Raw genomic sequence first — 14520 nt, forward strand, 5'->3', positions numbered from 1 at the left:
TGGGGAAGAGCACTGGGTGTTGTACATAAACCAATTTGACAATAAACTATTAAAAAAAAAGAAAATAAAAAAAGGCTAATGTGGCTGAAATAAAGTAAGCAAAAGAGAGAAGAGGAATTACTAATATAAGGAGAGAATTCAAGACTAGAAAGCTAGATCATCTGTGACTTGTATGTAATGTTAATTAATTTCTAGTTCTTATACTGAATGAGATGGGAAGTCTCTGAGTATTTTGAACAGAACATGATCTGATTTCGATTTTTATCCTGGTCCAGGTTGATAGCATGAGAGGGGGTTGTAGTCAGATCCAGACATGTGAAGATAGACCCATTTGTTATCCAAAGCAAAAGATGAGAGTCAAGGACAGTACCAAGGTTTCGAGCTGAGGTATCAAGGGATTAAAGTTGCCAATTACTGATACAGGAAGGAAAATCTATGTTCAAATATTAGAACTGAATAGTGCCTACCCTCCCTCCCCCGAAAAGATGACCACATCCTAATCCCTGGTACCTGTGAATATGTTATCTTACACAGCAAAAAGGGTTTCTGGAGGTGTGCTAATGATCCTGAGATGGGAAGATTATCAGAATGGGCCCAATATATAATCACATGAATCTTTATCAAGGAAGGCAGAGGGTCAGAGTCAGAGAAGTCAAGACAACACAAGCAGAGGAAGAAGGGGGATATGAAGATGGAAGCAAAGAAACAGAAAGAGATGTGAAAACAGAAGCTGAGGTTGCAGTGATGCCACTGCCGGCTTGGAATCTGAAAGAAGGTCATGAGCTAAGGAATGCAGGTAGCCTCTGAAAGATGGAAAAGGCAAGGGAAACCAATTCTCCCCCAGAGCCCCCAGAAAGAATGCAATTCTGTGACCTGTAAAATTATGACCTCTGGAATTATAAAATGGTAAATTTGTGTTGTTTTAAACTGCTAAATTTGTTACAAAGCAATAGAAAATTAATGTAAATACAGTAGTTTGAATATTTAGAAATTAAGAATATGCAGTATCAGATTTTGGCATTACAACAAAATCTCCTACAAAATTTGATATAATAGATATAAACTCTAGAAGGGCTAACTCATCTATGGAGTGCATCGGTGGCTCAGTCAGTTAAGCATCTGACTCTTGGTTTTGGCTAGGGTCATGAACTCATTCATGATTTGTGAGTTCAAGCTCTGGGTGGGTTCTGTGCTGACAGTGCAGAGCTTGCTTGGAATTCTCTCTCTTGCTCTCTCTCTTCCCTTCCCCCCCAAATAAATAAATAAGCTTTAAAAAAAAAGTAAAAGGCCTAACTCATCTCATTTCCTGCATTTTGGCATAATGCTGGAAAAGCTGAAAAGTTATTTTAGTTATACCCTAAATTAACATAGAACCATAAAATGGATATAAGAGAAGGAAAGTAGGTTGATTTTTATATTTATCAAAAGAGGGCATGAGGTATAAAAGGTTCAGAAATATCACTCTAAAGCATATCAGTTTTGGGATAAAGCCCTTGAACCGAAAGTATCCATAATTAGTAAACTGCTATTTTTAGAAAATTAAAATACAACTATCTGTGTGTCTATGAATTTGGACTACAACTTTACATAATATATTTTAGTTGCAAAAAGCTGTGAAATTCTTTTTAGCAAGAGAAAATACTCCCATTATACAGTTATAGTTAAACAGGACATGTGAGCCTGCCTCGTTCAGTCAGTGAAGTATGTAACTCTTGATCTTGGGGTTGTGAGTGTAGAGATTATTTTAAAAATTTGAAAAAATTTAAAAATTTAAAATAATTAAAAATAAAAATGACATGTGAAATAAGGATGCAAGAAATCCTAGCACAACCAAGCAGGCATCTTTGAACCTCAAATACAATCAGATCTCATCCAATCAAAATTCTTTAAATTAAAAAAGTGACCAAGGGCACCTGGGTGACTCAGTCGGTTAAGTGTCTGACTTCGACTCAGGTCATCATCTCATGGTGAATGAGTTTGAGCCCCACAACAGGGTCTGTGCTGACAGTTCAGAGCCTGGAGCCTGCTTCACATTCTGGGTCTCCCTCTCTTTCTGCTCCTCCTCCACTCATGCTCTATCTCTGTTTCTCAAAAATAAATAAATGTTAAAAAAAAATTTTTTTAAGTGACCAGTTATAGACATACTACAAAAGAGCAAGGTAAAAAGATGCAAATTAAAATAGTTAAGTTTTTAGTAAAATTAATAATGATTACAGTAAAAGCAAACATATCGCATATTTCATTGGTTGTAAGATGAACATTTTTTCATATTTTAACATAACTGAAACTGAAATGCATTGTGTCAGTTAAGTGACAATAATTTAGGTATTTAACACGTAGTGTTCATTAATTTAATGGCACATAAAACAGTAGTGTATCTTAAAAATTGATAGTCTTAGATTTGATTAAACATCTATTGTTTTAGTTATATTAACTCATTTCATCTCCAAAACTACTCTACGAAGTAGCTGGTATGATCGTCCCATCTTACAGAAAACACTTTGCACTGAGACAAAGTGGTGAAATAACTTCCCAGTCACAGAGCCACTACAATTAAAATCATCTTTAATAAGTATCCAGTACTTAATTCACAAAATTACTATTTAACCTATTCATATTCTGAATTTTTCTTCATAATGCTTTTAGTGATCTCAATATGAAAAGAAACTAAAGGTTTCCAAAAAATAATGCTGTAAACTTTTAAAAACAGTCCTTTTGCACATACAAATATAGCATATAGCAGAGTACATAAATTGCAGTTGATATACAATGTACACCAGGTGTTTTTTTTTTTTTAATGTTATTTATTCAGTTTTGAAAGAGAGATAGAGAGCAAGCAGGAGGGGGGCAGATAGACAGAAGACAGGATTCCAAGCAGGCTTCACACTGTCAGCGGAGAACTGGATGCGGAGCTTAATCTCATGAACCATGAGATGGTGACCTGGGCCGAAAACAAGAGTCAGACACTTCACCGACTGAGCCACCCAGGCACCCTCAATGTACACCAGTTTTACCAATCTTGCTTTCTATAGCAATGAACAAATGGAAACTGAAAATTTTAAAAACAGTACCATATACCACAGCACAAAAATATCATGAAAAAATTAGTATAAATATAACAATATATGTGCAAAATGTAGACATTAATATAAATCCATTTCTTGTAAAAAAAAACTTCTATAAAAAACTTCTATACTTCAAAATGCATATTACTTCACTAAATCAAACTTCCTATAAGTATAATTAAAATATATGTAATTTTTTGCAATCAAACAATTAACCTTAACAACAGACTAAAAGTAAAACAAACATCTTCATAGTTGTGGGAAAAGGCATATGACAAAAATATAATACCCATTCAGGGTTTTAAATCAAATCTTGGGGCACCTGGGTGGTTTAGTCGGTTAAGCATCCAACTTCAGCTCTGGTCATGATCTCACAGTTTGAGAGTCTGAGCCCCACACTGAGTTCTGTGCTGACAGCTCAGAGCCTGGAGTCGGATTCAGATTCTGTGTCTCCCTCTCTCTCTGCTCCCGCCTCTCCCCGCCTCCCACCCGGCTTGTGCTCTGTCTCCTTCTCTATCAAAAATAAACATTAAAAAAAATTTTTTTTAATTTTCTCAGCAAACTAAGAATAAAAGAGAACTCCCCCCATTTGACAAAGGGAAACCACAAAAAATCCTACAGCTAACTTCATCCTTAACAGTAAAAGATTAGCTGTTTTCTAAGACTGAGAACAAGTTGAAGGACACAGACTTTCACCATTCCTATTCAACATCATGCTGGAGGTCCTAGCCGGTGACATAAGAGGCAAAATGGAAATAAAAGGAAGAAAGATTAGAAAGGAATAAATAAAACCATCTTTGATGACATGACTGTCTACATTAGGAAAAAAAAGAATCTTCAACAAAAGTTACCATGTTTAATATGTAAGTTTAGCAAGTTCATAGGAGAAAAGATCAGTATACAAAAGTAAATTGTATATATATTCACAACCCTGAGATCAAGTGCTTCTGTACACTGCTAATGGATAACTAGAAATTGAAAATTTTAATAACAGTACTATTTACTATATCACAAAAAATCATGAAAAAATTAGGAACAAATGTAACAATGTATATGCCAAATGTATATTCTAAGGACTAAATGACAGGACTAAATGACTAAATAAATAGAAATATCAAGTCCACAGAATGGAAGACCCAATACTGTCAAAATTTCAGTTTGTCCCAAAATGATCTACAGATTCAGTGCACTTCCATTTAAAATTCCAGCAGCGTTGCAGAAACTAACAAGCTGATTCTAAAACATAAATTTAAAAAAGAAAGAAAAGAACCTAGAATAGCCAAAACAATTCTGACAAAGAACAAAGTAAAAGATTCACACTACTTGACTTGAAGACTTAGTATAAAGCTATAGCAGCCTATACAAAGGATAAATACAAAGATCAAAGGAATAGAACGGAATCCAAAGCAGATCCACATACATACAGTCAATTGATTTTTGACCAATCAATTTGGTTATAAACTACTCTCTGGGAGAGGAAAGATGACCCTGAAATAAAGCAAGCCTACCACATACTCAAACATTAATCATGCCACTGGAAGAAAACAAAGTAAAGGAGAGTTTATGAATTGCTTGAGTAAAGGGTAATTTCATACCATTAAGCTCTTCAAGGTGTGGCAAAATGAAGTGCAGTCTCAGACCTTGGACCAATAAAGGGAATTAAGAGGACAATTAAGTACCTTGAAGAGGAAGGGGTGGAAAGTGCACAGGTGACAAAACTCTAAAAAATTATTTAAAAAATTAAAGATTAAATTTAAAATGTTTTCATTATAAAGAGTAAGGGTCTCAGAATATAGTCTGTGTTTGCAATTTTACAAAAGGCCTTTTTTTTTAAATATTTATTTATTTTTGGAAGACAGAGTGCAAGCAGGCGAGGGAGAAAGAGAAAGGGAGACACAGAATCTATAGCAGGCTCCAGGGTCCAGGCTGTCAGCACAGAGCCCAACGTGGATCTCGAACCCATGAAGCACAGGATCATGACTGTGCCCAAGTTGGAGGCTTAACCAACAAAGTCACCCAGGTGCCCCTAAAGGTCTTTTTTTTAATATTTATTTTTGAGAGAGAAATAGAGCACAAGCAGGGGCAGAGAGAGAGGGAGACCCAGAATCCAAAGCAGGCTCCAGGCTCTGAGCTGTCAGCACAGAGCCCGACACAGGGCTTCAACTCACAAACTGTGGGATCAGATACTTAACAAGTGAGCCACCTGGATGCCCCTTAAAAGTCTTGATAATGACGAGGTTGTCACTAAAAATCCAATTACCAAATATCTCCACTAGGAAGTCAGGGACGAGCTCTCTGAGGATGATAAATCTTAATCAAATCCTGATGCATTAAGTCACCTCAATCTAGGGAAATACAACCTCCCAGTCTGATGTCCACTTATGTGGTCAGCTCCTGTTTGTTGAGGTAAAAGACAAACGTCACAGGGAAAGATGTAAATACTGGTCCTCAAATATCTACTCTTAAATGACTTTCTCCTTCACACTAGTTGCCCTGAAGATTCCTCTATTTGTGAGAACAAACAGAACTCAAGCACGTAAAGATAAACCTCTCTTCTGAATACTCTGTGACATCTGTAAAATACAAAGTCAAACTTAACACAAAACTTTCTTTTTAGGGATGACGCCTGGCTGGCTCAGCCTGTAGAGGAGGAGACTCTTGATCTTGCTGTTGTGACTTTGAGCCCCATGTTGAGTGTAGAGATTACTTAAAAATAACATCTTTAAAAAAATAATGAGTTTCTTTTTAAAAATTTTTTAATGTTGATTTATTTTTGAGAGAGAGAGACAGAGACAGAGGGTGAGTAGGGGAGGAGCAGAGAGACAGGGATACACAGAATCCAAAGCAGGCTCCAGGCTCTTAAGGTGTCAGCACAGAGCCCGACATGGGGCTTGAACTCATATACTACAAGATCATGACCTGAGCCAAAGTCAGACATTCAACCAACTCAGCCACCCAAGCACCCCATAAGTTTCCTTCTAAAGCAAGGTAGAGAGGTAGTGTACAACAGGAACCCATTTTTGATATATAGTTGTGTATATCAAAAGGTTTTAAAAGTATAAATCCAGTATAAATATAAATCCCATATGTATATTCAAAATGACTGGGCAATTTTAAGTTTCTTCTTTCATAATTTTTCCTAATAATCTGTCAACAGTGAGCATGTACTCTAAGAATTTTATTAAATAATAATTTTAAATCTTTATATTGTTTTAGCAATTACAATTTAGTAAATTTAGTAAATCTTTATATTGTTTTAGTTACAATAAAACCTTGGATTGCAAGTAAACTTGTTCTGTGTTCCACAAGATGAGCAGATATTTCTAATATATTTTAACTTGATAAACAAGTGATGTCTTGCAATACAGGTAGTATGTGATGCCAAATGTCACATTATCACAACTGAGCCAATGGTACTTTTTCTCTCTCGCTATAGGATTGTGGGTCAATGCAATGTCACATTTCCTCAAAATCCTCAAAAGGAGGCAAAAGCAAGTGCACTGGATAAGTTCCTTGTAAAAGTTGCATGAAAAGAAACTACTGAGCCAATAGATTCCGTTAGTGATTCTGTTACCTAATAACCCTCCTCTCTCATCTCCCTCATACCAGCCATGAAGGATTTCAAAGGTTAAGTGCTGGTTAATTTGTTTATTTTCCTTTATATTATATTTTCTTTATTATTTTGTATTATATTCAGTATTGTAATCATTTTTACACGAATATTTTTGGGTTGTAGAACAAACCATCTGAGTTTCTATTATTTCTTATGGGGAAATTCACTTGGATATACAAGTGCTTTGGATAACAAGAATGTTTCCAGAACAAATTATGCTGACAAACCAAGGTTTTATTATAACTCCTTATAAACTTTTCATGCAATTTTTTATGAATTCTGGGAGTATCCATTTGATAAAGACAAAAAATAAGGGCAGCGGAGTGGCTCAGTCAGTTAAGCATCAGACTCTTGATTTCAGCTCAGGTCATGATCTTACGGTTCATGGGGGATGGAGCCCCAAGTCAGGCTCTGTGCTGACAGCGTGGAGCCTGCTTGGGATTCTCTCACTCCTTTCCTCTCTGCTCCTCCCAGAACACATACTCTCTTGCTCTCTCAAAATAAATAAACTTTAAAAAAAAAATGTTTAAAAAAAGAACAAAAAACAGAAGCCACTAATGACATCTCTATTACTCAAAAGTAAAAAAATATACATTTCAGATAAAATTTAAGGTACATTAAAAATTTTTTATAAAGTATTTTTTATTTTATTATTTTTTTCAAGTAAGCTCTACAGCCATCATGGGGCCAAAACTCATGACCCTGAGATCAACAGTTGCATGCTTCATGGACTGAGCCAGCCAGCAGGCACCCCTTAAGGTATATTTTTAATTTCTGTTCTTCTGAGCAAAACTATGTTACTGGATGATTTTACTCTTACTCCAAATAATGGACAATGGAATTTTACTATGTATCTTAAAAAAAGCAATAAATATTTTATGTAACAAAATGAAAAATGTAAATAAGCTGGTTCTTCACTTTACTCTAGGAAAGTAACAACTATAAATTTATTTCATCTACCGAAACATTAAATCAACTCATATTATTACAAAACTCTTCTGGGGTGCCTGGGTGGCTCAGTCAATTAAGTGCCCAACTTCAGCTTAGGTTATGATCTCACAGTTGGAGAGCTAGAGCCCCAAGTTGGGTCATAGGCCAACAGCTCAGAGCTTGGAACCTGCTTCAAATTCTGAGTCTCCTTCTTTCTCTGCCCCTCCCCCACTTGTGCTTTCTCTCTTTCAAAAATAAAATAAACATTAAAAAATAAAAATAAAATTCTTCTATTTGTAAAAATGTAGATTCCAAGTCAATCAAAATACTGTTTAAAATTTCTGGAAACTTTTTAGATTTGGTATTGATGTTTTTATTAATAAATGAAAAAAGAACACAGGTCCTACATGTATCTTTAAAAAAGTTCTTAACAATTACGAAGTCCTTTTTTACAGACAAGAAATAAAATCAATCAGGAAGTATCAGCAAATTTTAGTTGTAATTCTTTTCATCACATTTAAAAAATGTTTTTAAGTTTGAGACTGAGAGAGTGTGAGTGGGGGAGGAGTAGAGAGAGACAGAAGGGGAGAGAGAGAGAGAGAGAATCACAATCAGGATCCTTCGCTGTCAGCAAAGAGCCTGACAAAGGGCTCGGAATCCTGAAACTGTGAGATCATGAGTCAAAATCAAGAGTCAGATGCTTAGGGGACTGAGACACCCAGGTGCCTCTTATCATCACATTTTAGAAAAAAATATTTTTACTATCACTTTTTCTAGAGGTTGAAATATAAAACAAAATTAAATTTTTACTGAAGATGGTTTTTAAATTTCTAATACTAACTGCATATAGGATCCTGGAAAACAATTACCTACAACACTGTTCTACCTATAGAGTGTGTGTGTTAATACACGTGTATCTGGTCACTCCTAATGCTGATAATTTATCTGAAAGATATTTTTCTTAGAAACAATTTAAACATGATACAGTTGTTTCCAGAAGGAGGGCAAAATCATTTTCCTTTCTTTGCTCAATTTCCACACTAAATATAATCCACAGAGTATTCTTATTTCTTAGTTATATGGATATTCCTATGCTTAAAACCAGCTACTTAAGAACACTTAACAAAGACCCTTTGTTCAAATGATCAACAGACCTTTTTCTACTTTATTGGCAAAAATTACATTTCCACAAAATAAAGTGAGTGTTGGGTTAGTTAACAAGCTAGTCATTAGGACATGATGCTAAAATAAGGCCAAACTGACTATGTGAACATATACAACCATTAATTTTCATTTTCTACAGAGTCAGAGGCAGCATCAAAACCCCTGCTGGTCAGTTCTTTGGTCACAAGGAGAGCCAGTTGGGTCAAATGTATAGCTAGGTCAGCACACAAATTCACTATTAGCATGTTCTATTTATCAACTTTACTATAAGCAATCATGCAAGAGCTGTCATCTGGTCAGAGAAAAACAACGTTATTCCCACATAAAACAGATGATAACCTAAGAAGTAAAATCTAATAACGTGTAAAATCTATTTTAGATGCTAAACTGAAAAAATATTTTTAAATCCATTTCTCTTAATCAATAGCTATACTATGCATTTTAAAAAACCACCACACTGAATTATTAGTCCTATTGCTAAAACAGATAATGGTGACAGTAATGTTCTTCTCCTCTCAACTAAAAGAATGGTATAAAATATTCAAAAAGATGACAATCCTTAATTCATTTAACCTCTCAGTTTCATTAATCCATGTACTTTACCTTTATGTATCAATTGTAATCTGAGAAAACTATACCTTCAAATTATAATAAAAATTACGTTCCAAAGAGAGACAAATCTGTTTATTTTTCACTACTGGTAATAACTGCCACCCAATCACTTTTCCATTCTCAATTTCTCTTTTATCCTATAACTCCCATAATATGCTGCAGTCAGTGGAATTACCACATCAGTCCTTTAGATTTGCCTCTCCTAGAGACAGTGAATTCCCTGAGAATAGTATAGCTTCCTCCAGTCCTTCTTCCCACTTTCAGTCCCTTACAGAGTATAAACTGACACACTACATTATTCATTTGTTCACAGATCAGCCTCTACTACTAACTACACTATGAAATTCTGTAGACACCAGGTGTGTTTCATCAACCCTTTACACAGTGGCAGGCTATACAAGACTTTTCAATACATGCAACTGAACACTGAACAACTTAATGTTTGATTCTTTGCCATCCCACTCAGTATTTAAAAAGCATCATCCAAATATGGACCACTGTGTCTTTTTGCATAAATCTTTGACCCAAGACACAATTTTTTCTGTTCCTACTAGTTTCAATGGCCTCTTTGGAGGGAAAAAACCTTGGATTATATCTGGTTCCTTCTTCAACAGAAACCGTTGCTATAAGATAATAGAGTTAAATATATGCCTAATTTAGTAAAACCTCACCATAAGATCCTTGATTAACCACGTGATCCTTACCAAATTTATAATCCTATAAAATCTAACACCTTTTCTTTTTATTTTAGTATACATTAAGACTAGAGAATGCTTCCCAATATAACTGATATTAAGAAGGATGCCTGGAGAGAGGAAGATGGGAACAGGGGGAAAAAAGACCACAGTCAAAGAACAATTTAACACATGTCTTCCATTTCCACCTTTATCCCAAGAGAATTTAAATGGTAAGGGAAAAAATGGAGGTAGAATCTGTGACTCCAGAATAAGCCACAGAGAAACAAAAGACGATGAATTTGCAAACTGTTTGTTTTAACCAATTCTTTCAAATAATTTTTAAAGAAAGATTTTTTTTAATTCACAGACGCTTCTGCTGTATCCAGGGGCAGCTGGATCTCATCTCACCCAATATATCCCACCTCCACAGACATACACACAGCGTTACCACTATGAGTCCCTGTGCCAAACCAACCATCTCGGGAAAAATTAAACCATGAGGATCATTTCCTAATCCTTGCTGAAAAACACTTAACAATTCTTTTTCCCACAGGAAAATTAACTATTCTAATGGGATTTTCGAGGGGGGGGTGCTTATTATCATGCAGCTTCTCATTCTCCATAAGGAGGAAAATGGCAATAACTTCCAACAAGAGATAACTGCTCTTCTGTAACCCCGGTTGGAAACTAAAAAATAAAAACAAATATACCAGTCTCTTGAGGTATTTACATGAATATAAAACTGAGGCACTTTACTTTGCAGCAATGTAGCCCCTTAAAAATCCTCCAGAGCTTGGGGGAGGGGGTTATCCATCAATCCCCCCCACACCCTTGCCATATGGGGGAACAGGATTCTGTCAAATAGAAAAAACCACTCTCGGCTCCTCCGCCATCCCGAACACTGACGGGTACCGAGTGCGGGGGCGGCCGAGGGCAGAAGAAACGAGAGGACACGACACACACACCGCACCGAGGACTGATTCATGGCTTTTTAAAATGTTTTAAAGCTACAATTTCCTCCAGCCGGAGGTTTCTCACCAATTCACCAGACCCAGCTCCCACCCTACTCTCCCTCTCCCCCGCCCTTGGGGCCTTAGCAGGGCTGGGGCCCCGCCACGGCCCCGGCCCCGCGAGCCCTGCGCCCCCAAGCGCGCGGCCCCCGGCCCGGGGATCCCCCACGCGCTGTCCACCAGACAGAGGCCGGACGCGCCCAGGCCGGTACATGCTTCACACCTGGATGTAGTTGTTCTCGCAGTAATCTGCCACCCGTTCCAGATTCGTGTAACTGTCGAAGAGGGCCCGGCGGCCCCCCGGGATTTCCTCCTCCAGCAGCATCTGCAGCTCCGCCATCTTCACATCCTCCTCCTCATACAGACCGCAGAGGTAGCGGCGGCAGCAATGCCTGGGAAACCCAAGACGAGGAGAGGAGGAGCAGCGGCGACCGCGGCGGCGGCAACTCGGGAGGAGCAAGAAACACCCCCCGCGCGCGACAGGGGAGGGGGCAACAGAACGGGGGCGGGGCGCGAGCCGACAGACTCCGAGGACGGTCACCGCGGCGACGGACGGCCGGGCGCGCGCACGCGCGCTCCCCTCCCTCCGCCCCCGGGCGCCCGAAAAAGATTCCCACCCTCCGCCGCGCCGCCCGCCCCTCCCCCACTTTCGGCGTTTCCTAGCGACCGCGAGAATGGGGGCCGGGAAGCGCGCGGGAGTCGGGCGCGCGGTTAACCCTTCGGCCCCCGCAAGTTGCGTGGCTCGCGAAGTGTCCCCAGCGGCCTTTGTTGGGCCGAGTGAGCGCGCTATCAGGCTCTGCTAGTCTTCGCGTTCGCGCCCTCTTCGACTCCCCTCTGCGTTATTCTCAACCTGAGGCCGAACTCCGTGGTCATTGGACTGACCGATAGCAGCCCACAAAAGTTCCGTGCAGCTTTAAGTGCGCCTTGCTTTCCATTTTTCTCTTCTTCTTTGACCTCATCCATCCTCTTTGGTACGGATAAGTAAATTCCAGTTTCATGATACCAAATTTCCTGCACCCGGGCTTTTTTGCTCTCATTTGCCCACTAAAGCTATTGGCCCCAAACCCCCACCCGGCCAGATTAATCTCCGTTCGACTCTCAATTCCCTGTCGCCTGGACCTCAGCTTTTTGTGCTTTACCCTATGATTCGCTTCCTCACTGACGTCCTTTTCTGTCATTTCTCTCGTTCAACTTTCACGCCTTTTTCCTTCGTAGATCCAGTATTTAAAGTTCTGAAAACAGTTTATTCACATGGCTGTTACGTGGATAAAATAATGGTTTATGTGAAAACACTTTGGAAAACGTTAAATGCTAAAAAAAAATTCAAGGTAGATCATTTTGATCTTGAAGGGTTATTCCGTTCTTGTTCCTCAGATACTGTATCTGTTTTCCTAAATCTTGACTACTCCACTTAAAATAATCTTTAAAAAAAAAACCTAAAAAACAAACAAAAAACCACCTGAAATTTTAGACAACTGCTGAGTTATCTCTGACCTTAATTTATACCGTGGTAATAAGTCAAGGTTGACGACGTTTGTAGTTCAGAACAGGATCCATCATTTCAGGTCTCGTTCTTTCTTTTTGTGAGGTCTTGGTCCTTCTACAGTGATTCCCCCACCACTTTTTCTCCCCAAACGATGGGCAAACTATATTATACTTCCTCAAAAAGTCATTTGAATGTTATACCATTCCAAATTTCTGGAGCAGTCTCTGGTGTTATTATATTGCCTGTATGATACACACATCAGCAAATTAATTTGAACTTTCAATGTGGAACCCAAATGAAAGACTACTGAAAATGTCCAGTTTACCTAGTTTTATTCTTAACCATTTAAAACATCTTTTAAAAAATTTTTATGTTTATTTATTTTGAAAGAGAGACAAAGCATGAGCAGGAGAGGGGCAGAGAGAAAGAACCCCAAGCAGGCTCTGGACTATCAGCATAGAGCCCAACTTGAGACTTGAACCCATGAACCGTGAGACAGTGACCTTAGCTGAAGTGAAGACTCCAATGACTAACTGACCTAGCCACCCAGGTGTCCCAAACATCTTTTGTATTAGTGATTCTCCAACTTAAGTGTAAGGAGTTTGTTAAAATTGAAAGCTGTAGTGTCACACTCTCAAGGATTCATTAGAGAGCAATAGTGACGGCAAGTAGTGACATAAACTTGCTTCAGAGAATAAAATTCATATGAATAATCAAGTGAATAAAACATACTGGATAAAACTTTCCTTTCAGACTAAATTCGAGTGAATCAGAAGGCAACTGTTGAACAGTAACAAGGTGTGTTAAGTGGTAAACAGACTCTTTCCCCATTACACTTATTTACACCTAGCATTCTTACAAATACTTCTTAGAAATTAGTCCAATAGACAGATCTCCCTGAGGGATGATGGTTATCGTAGGAATCACTGCCTGAAAATTCTGGCACTTTCTTAAATTGGTGACAGCCTCTTTGGATCTTCTTTACCTGAAAAAAAAGCAAAGGTTTTAACTCAGGTGTGGTGTTCTCAAACTTCAGTGTGGATTGGAATCACCTTGGGTGCTTATTAAAATACATGATTGTTGGGGCATCTGGGTGGCTCAGTTGGTTAAACATCCATCTTCCATTCAGGTCATGATTTCATGGTTTGTGAGTCTGAGCCCCAGATTGGGCTGCCAGCGCATAGCCCACTTCAGATCCTCTGTCCCCTTTTCTCTTTGCCCCTCCCCTACTCATGCTTGCTTGCAGGTGCTCTCTCTCAAAAATAAATAAACATTAAAAAGAATTTTAAAAAATAGGATTGGTAGGCCCCACCCCCAGAGATTCTGAGTCAATTGGTCTGATGCAATTTATAGTTCTGGCCTAGGTAATGTTGATGAAATGGCTCTTCTGGCTCTGAAGGTGTATGATTGTAATTGCTGGCAGCTGGGAATCATCACTAAGCAAGGAGGTTTTAAGATTGGGCAGATGCAATTAGATATCACCTCATACTTTTCAGAATGGCTAAAATCAACAACACAAGAAATAACAGGTGTTGGCAAGAAGGTGGAAAAAAAGGAACACTCTTTATTGGTAAGTAGGCCAAGTAGTGCAGCCCCTTGGGAAAACAGTATGGCATTTCCTCAAAAAGTTAAAAATAGAACTACCCTAGGATCCAGAAATTATACTACTGGTACCCAAAAAATACAAAAACACTAATTTAAAGTGATAATATACCCCAATGTTTATAGCAGCATTATTTACAATAGGCAAGATATGGAAGCAACCCTAGTGTCTATCAATTAACGAATGGATAAAGATTTAACACACACACACACACACACACACACACACACACACAATGGGACATTATTAAACCATAGAAAAAGAATGAAAGCTTGCCATTTGCAATGCTATAATAGACCTATAGAGTATAATGCTAGGTGAAATAAATCAGAGAAAAACAAATACCACATGATTTTACTC

General features: G+C 38.2%; 1 protein-coding gene across 10 annotated transcripts in view; it reads right to left on the reverse strand.

Annotated features, from left to right (window-relative positions):
* ABI2 (abl interactor 2) overlaps positions 1-11632 on the reverse strand; it is a 120437-nt gene extending 108805 nt beyond the window's left edge. For 7 of the 10 annotated variants that reach the window (XM_029934021.1, XM_029934022.1, XM_029934020.1 and 4 more), the window contains exon 1: positions 11295-11411. In XM_029934021.1, the coding sequence (XP_029789881.1) occupies positions 11295-11411 (117 nt within the window). Of the gene's footprint in view, positions 1-11294 lie in introns of all 10 variants that reach the window. The other 3 variants (XM_029934018.1, XM_029934012.1, XM_029934013.1) reach the window with 2 other exon arrangements.
* Between the last annotated feature and the right edge of the window lie 2888 nt (positions 11633-14520).

Source organism: Suricata suricatta, chromosome 3 (genome assembly GCF_006229205.1).
Source record: "Suricata suricatta isolate VVHF042 chromosome 3, meerkat_22Aug2017_6uvM2_HiC, whole genome shotgun sequence".
Lineage (NCBI taxonomy): Eukaryota > Metazoa > Chordata > Mammalia > Carnivora > Herpestidae > Suricata > Suricata suricatta.